Here is an 18501-nt window from a genome sequence, read left to right as displayed (position 1 = left end):
TTTTTCAGAGGTAATATCTATAAAAAATAAAAGGAGGATAAAACAAGTCTGGATGTAATACAGATACAGATCTGAAATAGAGAAAGAAAGGGAGCGCCTTCCACTGTAGACAGCTGCAAAATCTCAACCCACCTGACGGGAATCTTAGGCACATTATCCGTTAGATGAGTCTTAGCAATATAAATGGCAACCTGTGGTTCCCTCGATTTTCAGTCATTGGATAGGAACTTCTGGGAAGTTTCTTCTTGGTTGTGAGGAGCATCCAGATGCTAACAGAAAACTGTCAATGCCAAATAAATGGTAAGTTCTTTCTTGAAATAAAATCCTATTGATACAACTCTACAGCTTTAGGAAAATTACAATCTAGAAGCATCACTTGATACCAGAAGTTTGAGACCAGCCGGGGTGACATAGTAAGACCCCATCTCAAAAATGAAAGCTTTTTAAAAAGTTACTAGGCATATAAAAAAGCAGGAAAATATGACCCATAAACTTGAAAAAAGCCATTCAATAGGAAAAAAATCATTCAATTAAAACAAGCCTAAAAAGTAGAGATAGTATTTTGCAGAGAGAGAGATATTAAAACAGCAATGATAAATAACCTTAATGATGACAATGTAAAGCAAAATAAACATAAAGCAAAATAACAAAGCCTGAGATAAAAACAAAATAAAACATCTAAAGATGACTCAATATTTAAAATAAAAGGCCCAACTATGTGCCATATGTATTTAAATGCACATTACATGATAAGAAAATATTAAACTTTAAAAGGAGAAAGATTATATAATACTATGCTGTGTTATGGTTGCTGCCTGTGATAGTGGAGTTAACCTCCTTCCCCTATAATTTCCTCCAGTATAATTTGGTTCAGATATCTGGACTGAAGCCTAAAATAATGAGCCTTTCTGTGGGAGAGAGGGATAAGTTCCTGTGTTGGTCCTAAAATAGCTTGTGAAAGAGTAAGGAAAAGTATCTTACTTTGGTGTTTATTGTGGTTAGGGGTTGTTAGGGATCGGTCAGGTGGCTATTCTACATGTGGGCTAGGATTCATTCAGTTTAAATTCCTGCTGGTACCACAGAGAGAGGATGAGTTTTATTATTGACTTGCTAGGATATAGGCAAGAGGGTTAAAAAGAAGCAGGTCTAGAAAGTTGTAAATAGTAAGGCATTAAAAATGAACTCAGTGAACTCAGTGTGGTGGCATGTGGTGTAATTAATCCCAGCACCCTGTGAGGATGACAAATTTGAGTCTAGGCAGTTAACCAATTTAATGAGACACTGTCTCAAAAAAAAGTTCTCAGATTCTGTTACATGTGAACACTATGCAGATATATATGACAGTAAACTTTAGAACATGGGCTGTTATCATGAGTAGAAGGAACACAGCATCAAGTTACAACGCCACTTAACAAAGCTTCATATCTTCTTAGAACTTCTCAGTACCTACACCATAAAATTTTTATACCATAATCTATTCATTTCTGTTGCCCTCTGGAGGGCTACATACCATTTTAATACCCAGATTTTTTTTTCTTTTTCACTAGAACATTGGGAGCAATACTACTCCTACTGAGAAGTCATGAAATCACATATAGCAAAATTACCATAAAGGAACAATGTGATTGTGGTTTGAGAGTAAACATCTTGCTTTCAGGAATTGAGAGAACAAAGAGAAGGAACATCATAGAGCTCAACAAGGCATGAGATGAACTACCACCAATCAGTTGTACTTGATTCAGCTTTATAGGCTGTCCTTTGTGGAGCACTCAATTACAGACTCTAAAGAATAAAACAGTATCAGTAAATTTAAAAGAAAGAAACTCATGACAATATAGTCTAAAGACTAAAGTTAATTTAGATCAAAGCATAATGATATCTCTAAATTCCTCCTAAATATTTGGAAATGAGTCACATTTCTAAATAAGAAATAAAGATGAAATCCTAAGGAATTGGAAGGTATTTTGAGCTGAATGATAATTAAAGTGCAACATACCAAAGTTTATAAGAGCTTAAATCAAGAATCTAAATCATCCTAAGTAGCTAGAAAAAGCAAACTAAGCTAAAAGTAAAAGGAATTTAGGAATGATGGCACATACCTATAATCCCAAACTGAGGCAGGAGGATTGTAAATAATTAGAGCCTGACTTGAACAGTTTAACACTTTAGAAAGACTCAAAATAAAATGAGAAATGGCAGGAGGTGTGGCTAAGTGCCAAGTCCCTGAGTTCAATCCCCAGCACTACAAATTAAGTAAGTAATTAATTAAAGTTAGAGAGGAAAAAGCAGGAATCAAATTCCTAACAGAACCATGGAGAATACAAGTGAAATCAAAAGCTGATTCATCGAAATAATAAAATTACAAACAATATATATACTACTCAAGGGGAAAAAAAAGGACACAAATTATCCATATCAAAAATTAAAGAGAAACCAGGCATGGTGGCACATTCCTGTAATCCCAGCACTGGGGAGACTGAGGCAGGAGGATTGTTACAAGTTCAAGACCAACCAGGGCTACAAAGTGAGCCCAAGGGCCAACCTGAACTGCACAGTTAGACCTTGTCTCAAAAAGGGAAAAAAATAAATTTAAAGAGAAGCCACGCACAGCTGTAGTCCCAGGCTTTGGGAGGCTAAGGCAGGAAGATCACTGTGAGTTCAAGGTCAGCAAGACCCTTCCTCAGAAAACAAAACAACAGCCAAAAAAAAAAAAAAAAAAAACTGAAGAGGAAGCTTGGCTGCATAACAGTAATTTTAGTACCAAAAATGGCTGAGGCATAAGGATCATGAATTTGGGATAAGCCTGGGTTATACAGTGGACTGTCTCAAAAGAAAAGGAAAGAACAGAGCTGGGGAATTAGCTCAGTGGTATAAGCGCCTGGCTGGCAAGTGCAAGATCATGAGTTAATCCCTGGTACCAAAAAAAATAACAAAGATGTTACCTAACTATAGATTCTATACAAACAATGCCACAGATACTAGGTGTGATTGAAAAATATGGTGATGTTTAATTTTTTTAAGTTTTTTGCTAAAAAACAAGACACATTACCAAAACGATCTCCCTCTCTTTCAACACATTTATCTCACTACATTTGGTTATGGTTTAGATCTAGAATATCCCCCAAAGGCTCATCTGTTCAGGAGTAGGGGTTTGGAAAGGTGATTGGATCATGGGAAGCATTATACTCATCAGTGGATTAATTCACTGATCAGCTTATAGGTAAATGAGCTATTAGGAGCTGGATCCTTGGGGTGTGACCTGGAAGGGCTTATCTCCTTTCCTGGGTTCTCTTTCCTCTGCTTCCTGGCTAACAGGAGTTGAGCAGCTTTTTTCTACTATAGCCCCATCTCTCTCGATACCATTTTCTGTGTTGGAGCAGGCTGACTATGGGCCACAACTTTTCAAAAGTCATGAGCCCAAGTAAACCTCTCCTTTTCTACATTGTGGGTGTTGGATATATTGTTCTGTGACAGAAACAATTCGTGGTCATTTTAACTTTGGGGAAGAGTCAGAAGTCTCTGCCATATTCAGGGAAGCAGGTAGATGAACATACTTAATACTTTTATACAAGCCTACATTTCCATTGGATGGCATTCAATAGGAGAATGCAGCATATTTTTTTTTATCATACCTCATAAAGACAAGAAAGAAGATTTTGAGGACTTTAGAAAGTAGCAAAAACCTTGGAATTAGTGCAATTAAAGTGAGGGAAGGTATTCTGAAGGAGGTTGACATGTTGATGACAGGGCCATAATTCATACAGCTCACTATACTGCTGTGTGGCTCTGAACCACCATGGTACATCCATGTGGTGGTTCAGAGCTGGATTTTGTCACCTCAATTTTTGTCTTTATAAAAGTACTGCAAGCTATAAGAATCTGATCCATTCTCAAATTGTAATTTCCTAACTGTATGCCAACAGCTTTTAGGCAGACATTTCAACCCATTTCTTCCAATGGTGGGCATATTTTAATCTGTTTACAGGAATATAAGTATCAGTTGTCTCATCTTTTGGTTATCAGTATATTTGAAATAATAGTTATCTTTACTCTTTATTTTCTTATTTATTCTTTTATTCCTATAATCCTATTTATCTTCATTTGCCCCTATATTGTTTTATTCCCATAACCAGCCTCCATAGTATCACATCTATCCCATCATTTATATGATACTTTAATGATCTCTCCACAATGTGAATTTTATTTTCTCACTAATACATGTGCTATATTCTCATTTGCCACTGTTCCAAAATGAGAGCCATATTATTTCAGATGTGAACTGTTATAATTTCTCTTCAGATTGCTGCGATTCTCTTACTGATTTCTTTCAGTTTAGATTGTCAACATGCTAAAAATATCACTTATATGAAATGTAAATTCTTCCTTTTTAAGAGCTGACAGAATAATACCTTGTTGAGTCATTCCAAATGTATTTCTATTTGAGAATTCTATTTGTTTAAGTCTTCTAATATATACTCCATGTGGGCCAGGAAAGTAGTTCAGTGGTAGAATACTTATCTAGCTTGAGTACGTCCCTAAGATTAGACCTCAGCACTTGACACGGCCCGCGGGTCAAATCTGGATCCGCAGGGCAGTTTCCTGGAGAAGGAATGGGAATTAACACAGACAGGGCTGGAGACAGAGAGACAGAGACAAGTCGAGAGAATCCGATCAAGCCTCATTTATTGATAAAGTGGTCACTGTTTTATAGGGCAGGGGCAGGCCGGTGGGACAGGAAGAGGCTATGGGGTGATCTCTGATGGGTCATCATCACGTCTGTGTATGTGACGTAAGTAGGAGAGAATTACGGTTAATGTAGGCAGGCACCTTATATGCCCATAGGAGGGAGAAGCGGGGAGACAGCAGTGGGGCGGTCACACCCCTCCCTACATCTCCTCCCTTTCTATATATATATATTTTTTTAAATCAGGAGTATGGCAGGCCCTGCGCGGACAGCTCCTGTCTTAGGTCAAGGACCTCATTGCATGAACCCAACTGGGCCTTACCCGTCATGGGCTTGCAGGACAGCAGTTGGTCCTGTGCCTGTCTTAGGTGGCCGGTGTTGTGGCATGTATGTCCTAGTTGCCTGTCTCTGGCTGCCTGTCCATTGTCTCAGGGCAATTAGGCCACATCGTCATATGGGCCATTTGTGGGAATTCATTCCTGGTAGGTTTGTTAATTTGCCATCTCCAGCTGGTGATAGTGTACCTCAATAGGCTTTGTCATAAAACACGTCTATCCAATTATTAATGAGCGCCATAATCCTCTGAAAAATACAAGGACCCACAGAGGAGAGAAGCAACAAGGCAGCTAGGGGCCCCAAGAGGGACGCTAGGTAGGGGAAGAGTGCTCCCCAGAGCGTGGAGAAGGGGTTAGAGGCCATTTGTGATGGGAGGTCCAAATCCACCATTGGTCAAGGGTGGTTCAAGGAGGATCTCAAGAAGGCACCACGTAATCCATCGGTTTGGCATTTTCTGTAAGGAAGCACAAGAACTTGCCTCAGGGTATGTGTTTACTCCTGGGCCTTTTGGGGGTTATTATTATTTGGCTCATTAATTTGCCTAACGAGGCGTTTGGGGAGCCATCTAGCCTCTTTGTCTTGGTGGGAATATATACACACTGAACCACATCCCCATATGAGAACGGGGTCAGGATCATGCCATGAGTTAGTCAGGGGATCTCTCCATAGTACAGAAGCAAATTGCTTTTGTGTTGCAGTATGGCAAAAATGCATGGCTGCTGACTGTCCAGAAGCATCCAAATTTAAAAAATTAAGGATGAATAAGGCATGAGATAGAATATTTTTGGGGGATCCTTGGATAGGGTACCATAATCCCCCTTTGACTTTATCAATAGTGAGTTTGAGAGAATGATGTGCACGTCCAACAATGCCTTGGCCTTGTGGGTCAATTGGCACTACCTGGGGCTCAGGATGACATTACCAGAGCCCTTGGGAATACTGAGTGAGTGTTAGGTGAGCTAGCTTACCACAATTGACCAAGTGGCGGCCCTGCTGTTGTTTAGAGGGCAGTCCCAGACAAACTGTCCCAATTGGTCACATTTAAAGCATGTACCATTATTTTTTTGTGCAAGAAAGACTTGTTTGACTGCGGCGGCCATAGCTAGACCCTGGTGGTAGGCGGGGCTTCTGTCGGCGCATAGGCGTATGTAACCAGATAGACCCTCTTTTTTTTTTTTATGAGGCCGGATTGTGGCTTGGCAAGCTGATGTTGCCTTTTCATAGGTTAATTGCTTAATTAGGGCCGTATCAGTTTTTGTGCTGCCAAAAAGGCGTTCAGCCACCTGCTGACGAAATCAGAAAATGGCTCTTCTGGTTTTTGTCTAATTTGGGTGAGGGAGGTTACATCACCCCTGGAGGAAAGTTTTCTCCAAACCCTCGTAGCGGCCGTGTTAACCTGTGCCAAGAGGCCAGGATCATATCTCATTTGGGTCTCTTTGGTGTTAAAATCCCCAGTTCCCGTTAACATGGAAGGGTCCAGGGGTTTTGTCTAGTGGCATTATCTCTAGCAATATTTTCACACTGTTTCATAAATTCAGACTTCCAGAGTAAATAATTGCCCCTGGAGAGAGTAGCTTTGACTAAATCCCTCCATTCATTTGGAATGATCCAACCTTGGGTCATAGAATCTAAAACAACAAGACTGAAAGCAGCTGTAGGGCCATTTAGGCAACCACTGTCTTTATTCTTTTAGAGCTGCCACTGTGAATGGCATATGGGTCCCAATGACTTGTGGAGCTAGCAGTGCAGCGCCCACGCTGTCTTGCAGCTGTGCGGCGCCATCTTGGGGAGGTACAATTTGTTTCTGTCACCGGAAATGCCATTTCAGGGAGGGGCCTACCCTGTTGTGGCAGAAGTGAGGCAAGCGCCATTTTAGAAGCTGGCACCATCTTAGGGGTGGCGTCTAAATTGCTCATTCATAAACTTTGGAGTTGCAGGATGAGTTTTTGTTTTTCTTGTTCTAATTGGACCTGTTGTTGCAAGTCATGGATCTCTGACTCTAAGTCGAGGAGTGCGGTAGAGGGGCCGGACAATTTGGGTGTCTTATGGTAGCGAGGGGGTGGTTTTATGGAAACGGGGGCTATGATAGGGTCTGAGTGATGTCGGCTAACTTCTTCTGCTAATTTGTTTCCAATCAACCTCTTGTAAAGGAGCAAGGTTGGGATATAAAGAGTTGTGGTGGGCCTCAGGTGGTATGGGCTCAGATGGTGGCAGGCCGCTATCTTGCGGCTTTTTTAACATATCATTTGACTCATAGGAGGGGCAAGATTCGTCTCCTGAAGGCAGCGATGTTGGCGAAGTGGAAGCACATAAAGCGGCTTCACCTTGGGTGATTGTTTTATCAATTTGAGGGTCTTGGCAGCGCTGTGTAAGTAGCTCCGAGATTAGGTTCCAGTAGGCAAAGGCTGTAACTGGGACCTTTTCAGGGCCAAAGACCCGATAGTAATCCTTTAATGCATCTCCTACTCTTTCCCATCTTTTTACATCAATAAAGCCCTCTAAAGGAAACCAAGGGCAAACCTTATGAATAAATTGAAAATACTGCAATGAATCTTTTTCTTTAGCTTTCTCCCTCTTGTCTTTATTTTTTTTTTTTTTATTTAAGAGGAAAAAGAGAAAAACACAAAACAAACCAAAGCGGCGTAAGGGTACACGCAATACAGAACTACAAAACAAAACAAAACAAAACAAAAAACCATAACAGTAAGAAATTACCTGCTAGTAGATTACACACTATTTTCTTGAAAATAGTTCCTCAAATCACAGTATCAAAGAACACAAGGTGGACATTCAAACATGGAGACTACAAACAGCTGTGTTCAATGTTCCAAAAACATTGATAAAATCAGCTATTTAACACCCCCAAACACACTTGCTGTTATATCCGTTAGAGCTCCTTTTCTTTTTTTTTTTTTTCCCTCTCTTTTTTACAACAAAATTTACACATCTTGGATTTTATTACTCCTTAGTGCTTATTACTTTCTTTGGGGGGGGGGGGAAGAATACAGTCAAATATGGCAAAACAAAGCTGTCAGTCAATACCAAGGATAGACGTAGCACATGGTGTAGAACAGAGTACAAGTTTATCAACAATGGTTATCAACGTTGTCCCTTGTTTCCTTAAAAAGAATTGTCTATCTTATTAGATATTATAAAGTTGGACAAAACAGTAGAGAACAAGACCAATAAAACTTAGGCGTTGTAAACATTACAGGACTTCCAAAGAAGACAATAGTCAAACCAGAATGGGTATCTTAGTGAATCTTATTGTCTTCAAAGTAGTTGCCTATGTCTTCAAACTTGATACTATCATATAGAATGGAACAGAGTCTAATCAGTCAAAACAAGATCGTGGGAGTACTACAGGACTTCAAAACAAGTTAATAGGAAATCGAAAAGAGTTACTATTTATATATCCTAATTTTTTTTGAATTTTTTCTTTAATTAAGACAAACATAAGAAATGACTAAATTTTTTTTTGAAACAATAAGGGGGAGATTGAGATAAAACAGGACATAACAATATAACAATAGAGGTCACAGCATGACTGTTTCAATAACCTAGTACTTCACCATCTTATAACCTGACTTAATAGTAGTTACCATAGTGTCTTTTTCCTTGAAATATTTGGGTAAAACTTCATATACTCTAGCTTCAAATATTTTCATATCAAGAAGCCCAGAATAAAGCCTTTCTAATTAATGAGTGAAAACTTTATAAGGCTTCAAGGCCACCTAATGGGGAATCATGATTACCACATATTTTTATATATTTGAATCATTACTTACATTAGGGAAACTATTCGGTATTCACACATGCGAGATTGATTTATTTCACTTATGAGTATGGTCTCAAGCTGTGCCCATTTATTGATAAATATCTCAATGTGATCCTTCTTTATAGCTGAATAATACTCCATTGTATAGAAATACCACAACTTTTTTATCCATTCCTCAGTTAATGGGCACTTGGGTTGTTTCCAAGATCTGGCGATTACAAATTGTGCTGCTATAAACATAGGTGCACATATATCACTGTGGTATGATGCTTTCAGTTCTTCTGGGAATATGCCTAGAAGTGGAATAGCTGGAATAAATGGGATTTCCAGTCCCAACTTTTTGAGAAATCTCCAGACAGATCTCCACAAAGGCTGTACCAGTCTACACTCCCACCAGCAGTGCAGGAGAGTTCCTTTTTCCCCACAGCCTCTCCAGCATTTGTTGTTGGTTTTCTTGATCCTGGCCATTCTTTCAGGAGTGAGATGGTATCTCAGTGTGGTTTTAATTTGCATTTCTCTAATGACCAATGATGATGAGCATTTTTTCATGTATTTATTTGCCATTTGCATTTCTTCATCTGAGAATTGCATATTCATCTCAGATGCCCATTTTTGGATTGGATCTTTGAATTTCGGAGGTCTGAGTTTCTTTAATTCTTTATATGTTTTAGACAAGAGGCCCTTGTCTGAGAGAGAGTTCACTAAAATCTTTTCCCAGTTTGTGGGTTTTCTTTTCACTATGCTGGAGATTTCTTTTGACATGCAGAAACTTTTTAATAAGAAGTGGTCCCAGTTATTGATTCTGGGAAGTATTTCCCGTGCGGTTTGAGTCCTGTTCATGAATTCTTTACCTACTCCTATGTCTCCAAGGTTTCTACCTATTTTGTCTTCCAATAGATTTAGTGTTTCTGTTTTAATATTCAGATCTTTGACCCATTTACATTTTAATTTAGTACATGGTGATAGACATGGGTCTAGCTTTAGTTTTCGGCAAATGGAGAGCCAGTTTTTCCAGCACCATTTATTAAAGAGACTGTCGTTCTTCCAGTGAACCTGCTTGGCTCCTTTATCAAAAATAAGGTGGTTGAGTGTGTTCGTAGTTGTGGTTGTATCTTCTAATCTATTCCACTGATCTTCAGCTCTGTTTTGATTCCAATACCATGTTGATTTTACTACTGTTGCTTTGTAGTATAACTTCAAGTCAGGGATTGTGATGCCTCCTGCTTTGTCTTTGCTGCTTAGAATTGCCTTTGCGATTCTAGGTCTCTTCTGGTTCCAGATGAAATTTAGGAGTGATTTCTCTAGATCTATAAGGTATGTTGATGGTATTTCTATTGGGATTGCATTGAATCTGTATAACAGTTTTGGGAGAATGGCCATTTTCACAATGTTTGTTCTTCCTATCCATGAGCAAGGGATGTCTTTCCATTTTCTGAGATCATCTTCAATTTCCTTTTTCAGTGTATTATAATTTTCACTGTATAAGTCTTTCACTTCTTTCGTAAGAGTAATTCCTAAATATTTCATTTTTTTGCTTGCTAATGTGAATAGTCCAGTTTCTCTTATTTCCCTCTCTGTAATTTTGTTGTTCGTGTATAGGAATGCTATTGATTTCTGAGTATTGATTTTGTATCCAGCCACATTACTGAATTTATTTATTGTATCTAAGAGTATTTCAATGGAGTTTAGGGGGTCTTCTATGTAGAGTATCATGTCATCTGCAAACAATGATAATTTAACTTCTTCTTTTCCTATCTTTACCCCTTTTATTTCTCTTTCTTGCCTAATTGCTCTGGCTAGTACTTCCAGTACTATATTAAATAGGAGTGGTGATAAAGGACATCCTTGTCTTGTACCCGATTTTAAAGTAAAGGCTTTCAATTTTTGGCCATTTAGTATGATGTTGGCTGTTGGTTTGTCATAAATGGCCTTTATTATATTGAGGTAAAGACCATTTATTCCAATTTTCTGTAAAGTTCTTATCATGAATAAGTGTTGGACCTTATCGAAGGCTTTTTCTGCATCTATAGAGATGATCATGTGATTCTTATTTTTGGCTTTATTGATATGGTGGATTACATTTATTGATTTGAGTATGTTGAACCATCCTTGCATTCCTGGGATGAATCCCACCTGGTCATGGTGTATAATCTTCTTGATGATTTGCTGGATCCTATTTGCCAATATTTTATTGTCCCTCTTGTCTTTAAAGCTTTACTTAAACTTGATACAAAGCATTATGGTCATCTAATGCCTGACCCATGCCAGAGAAAAGGGAAAAGGATCGCTGTCTACTTACCATGACTCTAGTGGCGCGGCAGGCTCCCGCGTAGCGTTGGTCACAAAACTTTTAGTTTCACTTTTATGCGTGTGTCTCAGGACGGCTCCCTCATTGAGCCCTTCTTGCCAGGAGCCCCAGGACGGGCGCCACTTGACCCAGCCTGCGGGTCAATCCGGATCCGCGAGGCAGTTTCCTGGAGAAGGAACGGGGAATAACACAGACAGGGCCGGAGACAGAGAGAGACGGAGACAAGTCGAGAGAATCTGATCAAGCCTCATTTATTGATAAAGTGGTTGCTGCTTTTATAGGGCAGGGGCGGGCCGGTGGGACAGGAAGAGGCTATGGGGCGATCTCTGATGGGTCATCGTCACATCAGTGTAGGTGACGTAAGTAGGAGAGGATTATGATTAATGTAGGTAGGCGCATTATGTGCCCGTAGGTGGGAGAGGCGGGGAGACAGTAGTGGCGTGGTTGCACCACTCCCTACAAGCATTGAAAAAAAAAAAGGCTTTTATTCCATAAAACTGGACCTCTCATTATATAGCAGATATTACATATTTTTTGTGTAGATTCTTAGTTTGCCAAATACAAAGTTCAACAATGCAGTAAGTCCACATAAAGACACCCTGCCTTCTGACACCAGCTGTAAAGGACTACCACAACCCTTAGGTTTGACAATTTGCTAAAAGGACTCTCTTAATCATTTTCTTGTTCTTAGGACAAAATACTTAACACCTAGAGTATTTTTTTCTGATTCTCTACTTTCAACAGGAAGTAAATTACAGTTATATGGACAGATAGTTCTAGATTCTAGACCACTAGGAAATGGATTTGAGAAAGTGCATTTGGTAAAGGAAGCTTAATGGAGCTGAAGAAAAATGAGTGGAAACATCTTATGTCACTTAATAAGGCATGAGGGGATAAATGAGATTTCATCTCTTCCTAAATAATTTTCCTTGTCACATTGTTTTTTGTTTAGTGCCCTGGCTAGTCACTTCATTATTTCTCAGTCTTCTCATTCCCACAAAAACTTTCACCATTTTTTGTTTGCTCTTTACTTCTCCCTGGGTTTATTATACCTTCTCCATACAACTATAGTTACAGCATGCCAATGATATAAGTGCTTTTTGTTCATGCCTTATACATTTTCTCTTCACTTATATGAAGACCTACAGTGTTGTTAATTGTATTCTTTTCTAGAAGATGGAAAGGCCGAAGATGTTTTAGTGAAGTTCAGAGGATACCAAGACACGCATTCTAGATCAGCTGTATTTATCAATCACAAAAAAGCACTTAAGGAGAGAAGTAACATTTATGGAGAAACCCATACTTTAGTAAAGAACCATATTATTTCAAAAGCAACATTCTATGAACATAAATTCAATGCAAAAGTTTTGAAAAATATTTCCAAATTAGTTATTAGAAATATAAACCCTGTAAAAGAAAAGTTTGGTGAGAGTGATGGGTGGGAAAAACTAATCCTCAATACTAGACATGGAAAAATTCATCCTGCAGTAAATCTCCATAAACAAACAGAAAGAGATCTCAATGGTAAACAAGAGCTTAATCAGCAGCAAAAATTTCAAATTTCAGAGCAACCATTTGAATATAATGAATATGATAAATCCTTCCTTATGAGAGGAATGTTACTTTCACATAGTAGACCTCACAAAAGAGAAGGAACATTTGAATACAATACAGATGGAATTGCTTTCATGGAAAAGTATGATCTGGGTATCCATTCCCATAATATTATGGAGAAAAAGCTCTCTGCATACAGCAAATATGAGAAATTCCTTTGCACAAAGTCTTTTTTTATTATGCATCAGAGATCTCAAACAGAAGAGAAGCCATTTCAGTGTCCTTATTGTGGAAACAGCTTCAGAAGGAAGTCATATCTTACCGAACATCAGCGAATTCACACAGGCGAGAAACCCTATGTTTGCAATCAGTGTGGAAAAGCCTTCCGTCAGAAGACAGCCCTCAATCTTCATGAAAAAACACATATTGAGGGGAAACCGTATCTTTGTCTTGACTGTGGAAAGTCCTTCCGCCAGAAGGCAACCCTCACTAGACATTACAAAACACATACAGGAGAAAAGGCCTATGAATGTACTCAGTGTGGAAGTGCCTTTAGAAAGAAGTCATACCTCATCGATCATCAAAGAACTCACACAGGCGAAAAACCGTATCAGTGTAATGAGTGCGGGAAGGCATTTATCCAGAAGACAACCCTCACTGTACATCAGAGAACTCACACAGGAGAGAAACCCTACATTTGTAATGAGTGTGGGAAGTCCTTCTGCCAAAAGACAACCCTTACTCTCCATCAGAGAATTCACACAGGGGAAAAACCCTATATTTGTAATGATTGTGGGAAGTCCTTCCGCCAGAAGGCAATCCTTACTGTTCATCACAGAATACATACAGGAGAAAAATCCAATGGATGTGCTCAGTGTGGAAAAGCTTTTAGTAGGAAATCAAATCTCATCCGTCATCAGAAAACTCACACAGGAGAGAAACCATATGAATGTAAAGAATGTGGGAAGTTCTTCAGTTGTAAGTCAAACCTCATTGTTCACCAGAAAACTCACAAGGTAGAAACCATGAGGATTCTGTAAGTGATGTAACTTTTTTGTAAAATTTTTAAAGTCATAATAAACCCTATACCTGGTGTTGCTTGCAAATATAATAATATTCAATGGTTTAAGATACTATATTATATATTTACTCTTTTTCTGTGTGAAACATGCACACACATATACACATGCATAATTCTTGGATAAATTAAATAATGAGAATCTTGGAAGGAAATTCTGAATTTTTTTTATCAGATTCAGGACACTAAAACTTTTTCTGTTAAATTGCTAAAAAAAATTCAGAATTGTTTATTTGTACTTCAGTGTTTATCTTTTTGTGAACCAGTAATAAGCAATTGGCTGACTGGCAGTGCTCCCAATGATATGTTAATAGAAGTGCTTTAAAGAAAGGAAGTGAACTTGTATTTCTCACAGCAAATATGGAGTTGTGTTACCTCCTTAAAATTACTCATAGTTTTAACTTCTAACACTATAAATTAGTTTTGCATATTAAAAACCTTTATATATAACATAGCCTCTAATATCCAATGTGTCTCTATGTCTGTTGATCAATGCATGTGGCAGAAGCTCTTTTATTTTTATTCTGTATAGAAATCTATTATATCAATGTATCATAGTTTATCCATTCTGTTATTGATGGACTTTTACATTGTTTACAGCCTAGGGTCATAATAAATAATGCTTCTGAGAACAGATTTGTCTTTTGCTTTTGTGTATATACTTAGAATTCCTGGGTCTTAGGGCACATGTATGTTCAGTCATCTTTAGTAGATACTGCCAAATAACTCAGGACTTTCACACAGTAAAATTTACTCTGGAAGGAAATGACTATCCAATATTATGGGGTTTCAAACCACAGAATTTACGCTAAAGGAAAACTTTATCAATGTTATTAGGCAAGCTGGGAATGTGAATACAATGCACATAGAAAGGCTTTTAACCATAGCCCAAATCTAACCACTTAACAGTTTACTTTCAAGATCTCTTGGGCAGTGCTATCTCAAGTGTCTCTTGGGCATATATCATTTCAACCAGTCAATTATTGAATTGAATAAATTTGATAAGGTTGTCATTTTTAAATTTCTTGTTTTAGTAACTTATAAAAATTAATGGGAAAGGGCCAGAAATTTAGCTAATGGCACAAGTGCCTGCCTGGCAAATGCAAGGCTGTGAGTTCAATTCCTGGTACCAAGAAAAAAAAAGTTAATGAAAAAAATATGCAACTTTTGGTCATCTTATATTTAAATAATTGGACTGGTAAGTGATTAACGTAGCAGACTAATATAAAATATGTGGTTTCCTTTTGCCACCATTAATGCCTTGTTATTAAATTAAACAAAAAGTTATACTAGAGAAAGGCAAGCATTCACTATTTTCCTTGGTTAACATCAAGAGAATGCCAGCTGGAGAAAACGCCTATGAAAGTCCTGAAGTTGGAGAATAGAAGGAATGTGACCTTTATTGATGGCCTTTGTCTTAGTGGTTATATAGAAATGTTGGATATGGAAAAGCTTATACAACTCTTACGTGAAACTAAGGAATTCACCTTGGATAGGAACCCTTCAAGTGAGTAGGAGAATCATATCTCATTCCTTATAAAATTTCAAAGAATTTATACGAGGGCTAAGGATTTAGCTCAGTGGCATACATGCCTGCTTGGCAAGCATGAAGTCATAAGTTTGATCCCTGGCACCAAAAAAAAAAAAAAAGAATTTATACCAAAAATAAAGAATGATTACATTCTTATTAAATTTGATTAAAAGGACTTGATTAGTTTACCTGTCTAAGTAAATGCATATTTTACAAATTTGTAAAAATTAAAATAGCTCCCAAAGACCTGCTATAAATAATATAGAAGAAAGTAAGTCTGTCTTCAAACAGAGGCAAAGGATCATAAAATTCAAGCCCAAACTGGACAACCTAAGCACTTAGTCTTAAAAAAAAAAAAAAAAAAAAACGGTGAATGAGGCGGTAACTCAGTGTGAAGGCCCTGGATTCAATCCCCAACCACCAAAAACAAACAAAAGGATTCTGTGCAGAGACATTTCTAGCAAAATCCCATGAACTAAGAGGCAAAAGGAAGTCAAGATATGAAATCCAGTGAAGTACCACCATCTTCTGAAATGTTTTCATAAAGTCTGGTTAATTTTTGTTTTATATTAGCTGTTTACATGTAATATGCTTCTCCCATGAATTTTTGGTTCAGTAGTTTAATTTGGCATGAAACATCATTTGATTATATTCTAGAATCCTGCTTCAAATTTTTTTTTGAAATTGAGATCTTTTGCCAGGCGTGGTGGCTCACGCCTGTGTAATCCCAACACTCGAGGCTGAGGTGGGAGGATTGTTGTGAGTTTGAGACCTGCCTGGGTTACAAAGTGAGCTCGAGGCCAGCCTGAACTGCATAGCAAGACCCCATCTCAAAAAAAAAAAAAATTGAGATCTTTTATTATTTTTTTATTTTTAGGAATTTTCACTTTGTGAATTAATACATGAAATGAAGATTTTTTCCATCTAGTTGATGTATTGCTGTATTGTATTGGCATCTCTACGGAGCAAACATGAGTTTAGAATTCAACTCTACTCCAAATATATACAATGGTAGAGGAATCACTTTGCCAATTCATATTTTGTAGACCTATCTGCAGGACCATAAGACATATGGAAAGATAACCATTAATTACAAAGACTAAGTAAGATCCCACAGAGTACACTCATATTATGCTTTTATTTAAAAGCAAATGGTGTAACTCATTAAAAACAGAAAGAATGAGGAGGGGAATGTCTGAGAATAATCCAGGTGCAAGCTCCTCATCTCTCTTCCCTGAAAGACTACAATCCTTGTATTGAACCACTAAAATCTACATGAATGTTGACTTTTTTTTGGGGGGGGGGTAGCGGGGATCGAACTCACGTCCTCACACTTGCCAGGCAGGTGCTTATGCCGTTGAGCTAAACCCCTGGCCATGAATGTTGACTTTGTGAGTGCTTAAGGCAGAAGTTCTCTGCAAGAGTTCTCTTTTTGCTGATTACACTCAAGCCAAATTATCTAATTGGTTATGTACATTAAGAACCACCAGTAAACAAACTGGCTGGGGTGGAGATGCCTCTAGGGAAGTATCAGATTTTAAACTGTACCACATATATCTCACTTCCTCATCTCAGCCAGAGATAAATCCAGATACCCAGGCTTCACAGAGATTGTTAGAGCTTTGCAATCCAACTGTAAGTTCAACCATTTATTCTACAGTAAAATTTCTCAATTTTGTACATCTTATGATGATATATATGAAAAATCATATATATTCGCTCCCTATGTCTCCAGTATTAAACAGTGCACACTGCATCTCAGACATGAATATTCCTTGCCAGATAGTGCTTAAATTTCTCCATTTAATTTCTGATCAGCAACAGAGCCAGCCTTGCAAGGCCCTGGCTCAAAAGAAATATGCAGCAGTTAAGAGCATGACCCCCAGCCAGGTGTGGTAGCACAGACATATAACCACAGCATTCTGAGAGGCTGAAGCAGGAGGTTCATGAGTTTGAGCTTAGACTGAAAGCAAAACTGTCTCAAGATTTTAAAAGGATGAGTGGGGCAAGGGGTAGGGAGCTTGGAATGTAGCTCAGTGTGAAGGTCCCAAGTTGAAATCCAAATACCACAAAAAGAGAAAAAGGGCCTCTATACTGGTATCCACCATACACTTGGAAGGTTCAACCATTTGAGATACTCCTTATTTATACTCTTGGGCTATTCAGAACTCTAAGAATACCAAATGCTGATAAGGAATGGAGTAACTCTCAAACTGCTAACAAAATACAAAATGGTAAAGGAAATCTGGAAAACAATTTGTCAGTCTCTTAAAAAGCTGAACATACACTTCCCCTATGACCCAGCGATGTCATATTTAAGTATTTAACCTGGAAAAATGAAGATTTATTTTCACCCAAGAACCTGTACAGTTAGTCCCCAATTTATGAACATTCGAGTTGTGAACTTTCTCAGGTGCATTTTGTATAAGACTCTGTCAGATTACTAATGATTTATGAATATTCTCCTGGAATGGTATACAGTGGCACATGCCTGTAATCTCAGCACCCAGAAACTGAGGTGAGGATTGCCATAAACTCAAAGCCATCCTGGGCTACATAGTGAGTTCAAGGCCAGTCTGAACTACATAGTGAGATCCTGTCTCAAAAAACAAAAAGACATAATTTGGGGATTTACTGTACATGCATGTTAATAGTATCACCTGTAACAACCCCAAACTGGAAAGGACTGAGGTAAAGTGTTCAGTGAGTAAATAAATACAGTGTGGTCTGTCCACACAATGGAGTACTGTTTAGCAATAAAAATGAGTTACTGTTATATACAACATGAATGAACTTCAAATGCATTATGCTACAAGGAAAAAAGGCAATAATGTTACATTACTATATGATTCCATATGATGACACTCTGGGAAAAGCAAAAATATTAAACAGAATTGATCAGTGGTTTCCAAATGTTTGGCATTGGGGGAGGGTCTCAGTACAAAGGAGATGCATGAGAAATTCATTGAGGAATTGTTTTGTATCTTGGTTGTGGTCATAGATTCCAAAATCTATGCATGTGTAAAAATATTAAGAACATACATACAGAGAAAGTGAATTATTGTGTTAATTTTCTAAAAATAAATTTTTGAATGTCTAGCTCTATTCTCTAATTTCATTATCAGTGGGCCCTCGTAATTGTACCCCACTAAAGATTTAGACTGCTTCCGAATTGTATGACCAGTAGCCTCCAAACACACATCCACACATCCACTGGCCTTACCCACATGAC

At 38.0% G+C, this 18501-nt stretch overlaps 1 protein-coding gene across 14 annotated transcripts in view; it reads left to right on the top strand.

Moving 5' to 3' along the window:
- Znf382 (zinc finger protein 382) overlaps positions 1–18368 on the top strand; it is a 124546-nt gene extending 106178 nt beyond the window's left edge. For 13 of the 14 annotated variants that reach the window (XM_063252117.1, XM_063252119.1, XM_063252125.1 and 10 more), the window contains one exon: positions 12280–18368. In XM_063252117.1, coding sequence (XP_063108187.1) covers positions 12280–13700 — 1421 coding nt within the window. In that variant the 3' untranslated portion in view covers positions 13701–18368. The remainder of the gene's footprint in view (positions 1–12279) is intronic. The other variant, XM_063252120.1, reaches the window with a different exon arrangement.
- Positions 18369–18501: the final 133 nt, after the last annotated feature.

Source organism: Cavia porcellus, unplaced genomic scaffold, assembly GCF_034190915.1.
Source record: "Cavia porcellus strain 051 isolate PalLab524CR breed Dunkin Hartley unplaced genomic scaffold, mCavPor4.1 scaffold_7, whole genome shotgun sequence".
Taxonomy (NCBI): Eukaryota; Metazoa; Chordata; class Mammalia; order Rodentia; family Caviidae; genus Cavia; species Cavia porcellus.
This window is presented reverse-complemented; position numbering and strand designations above follow the sequence as displayed.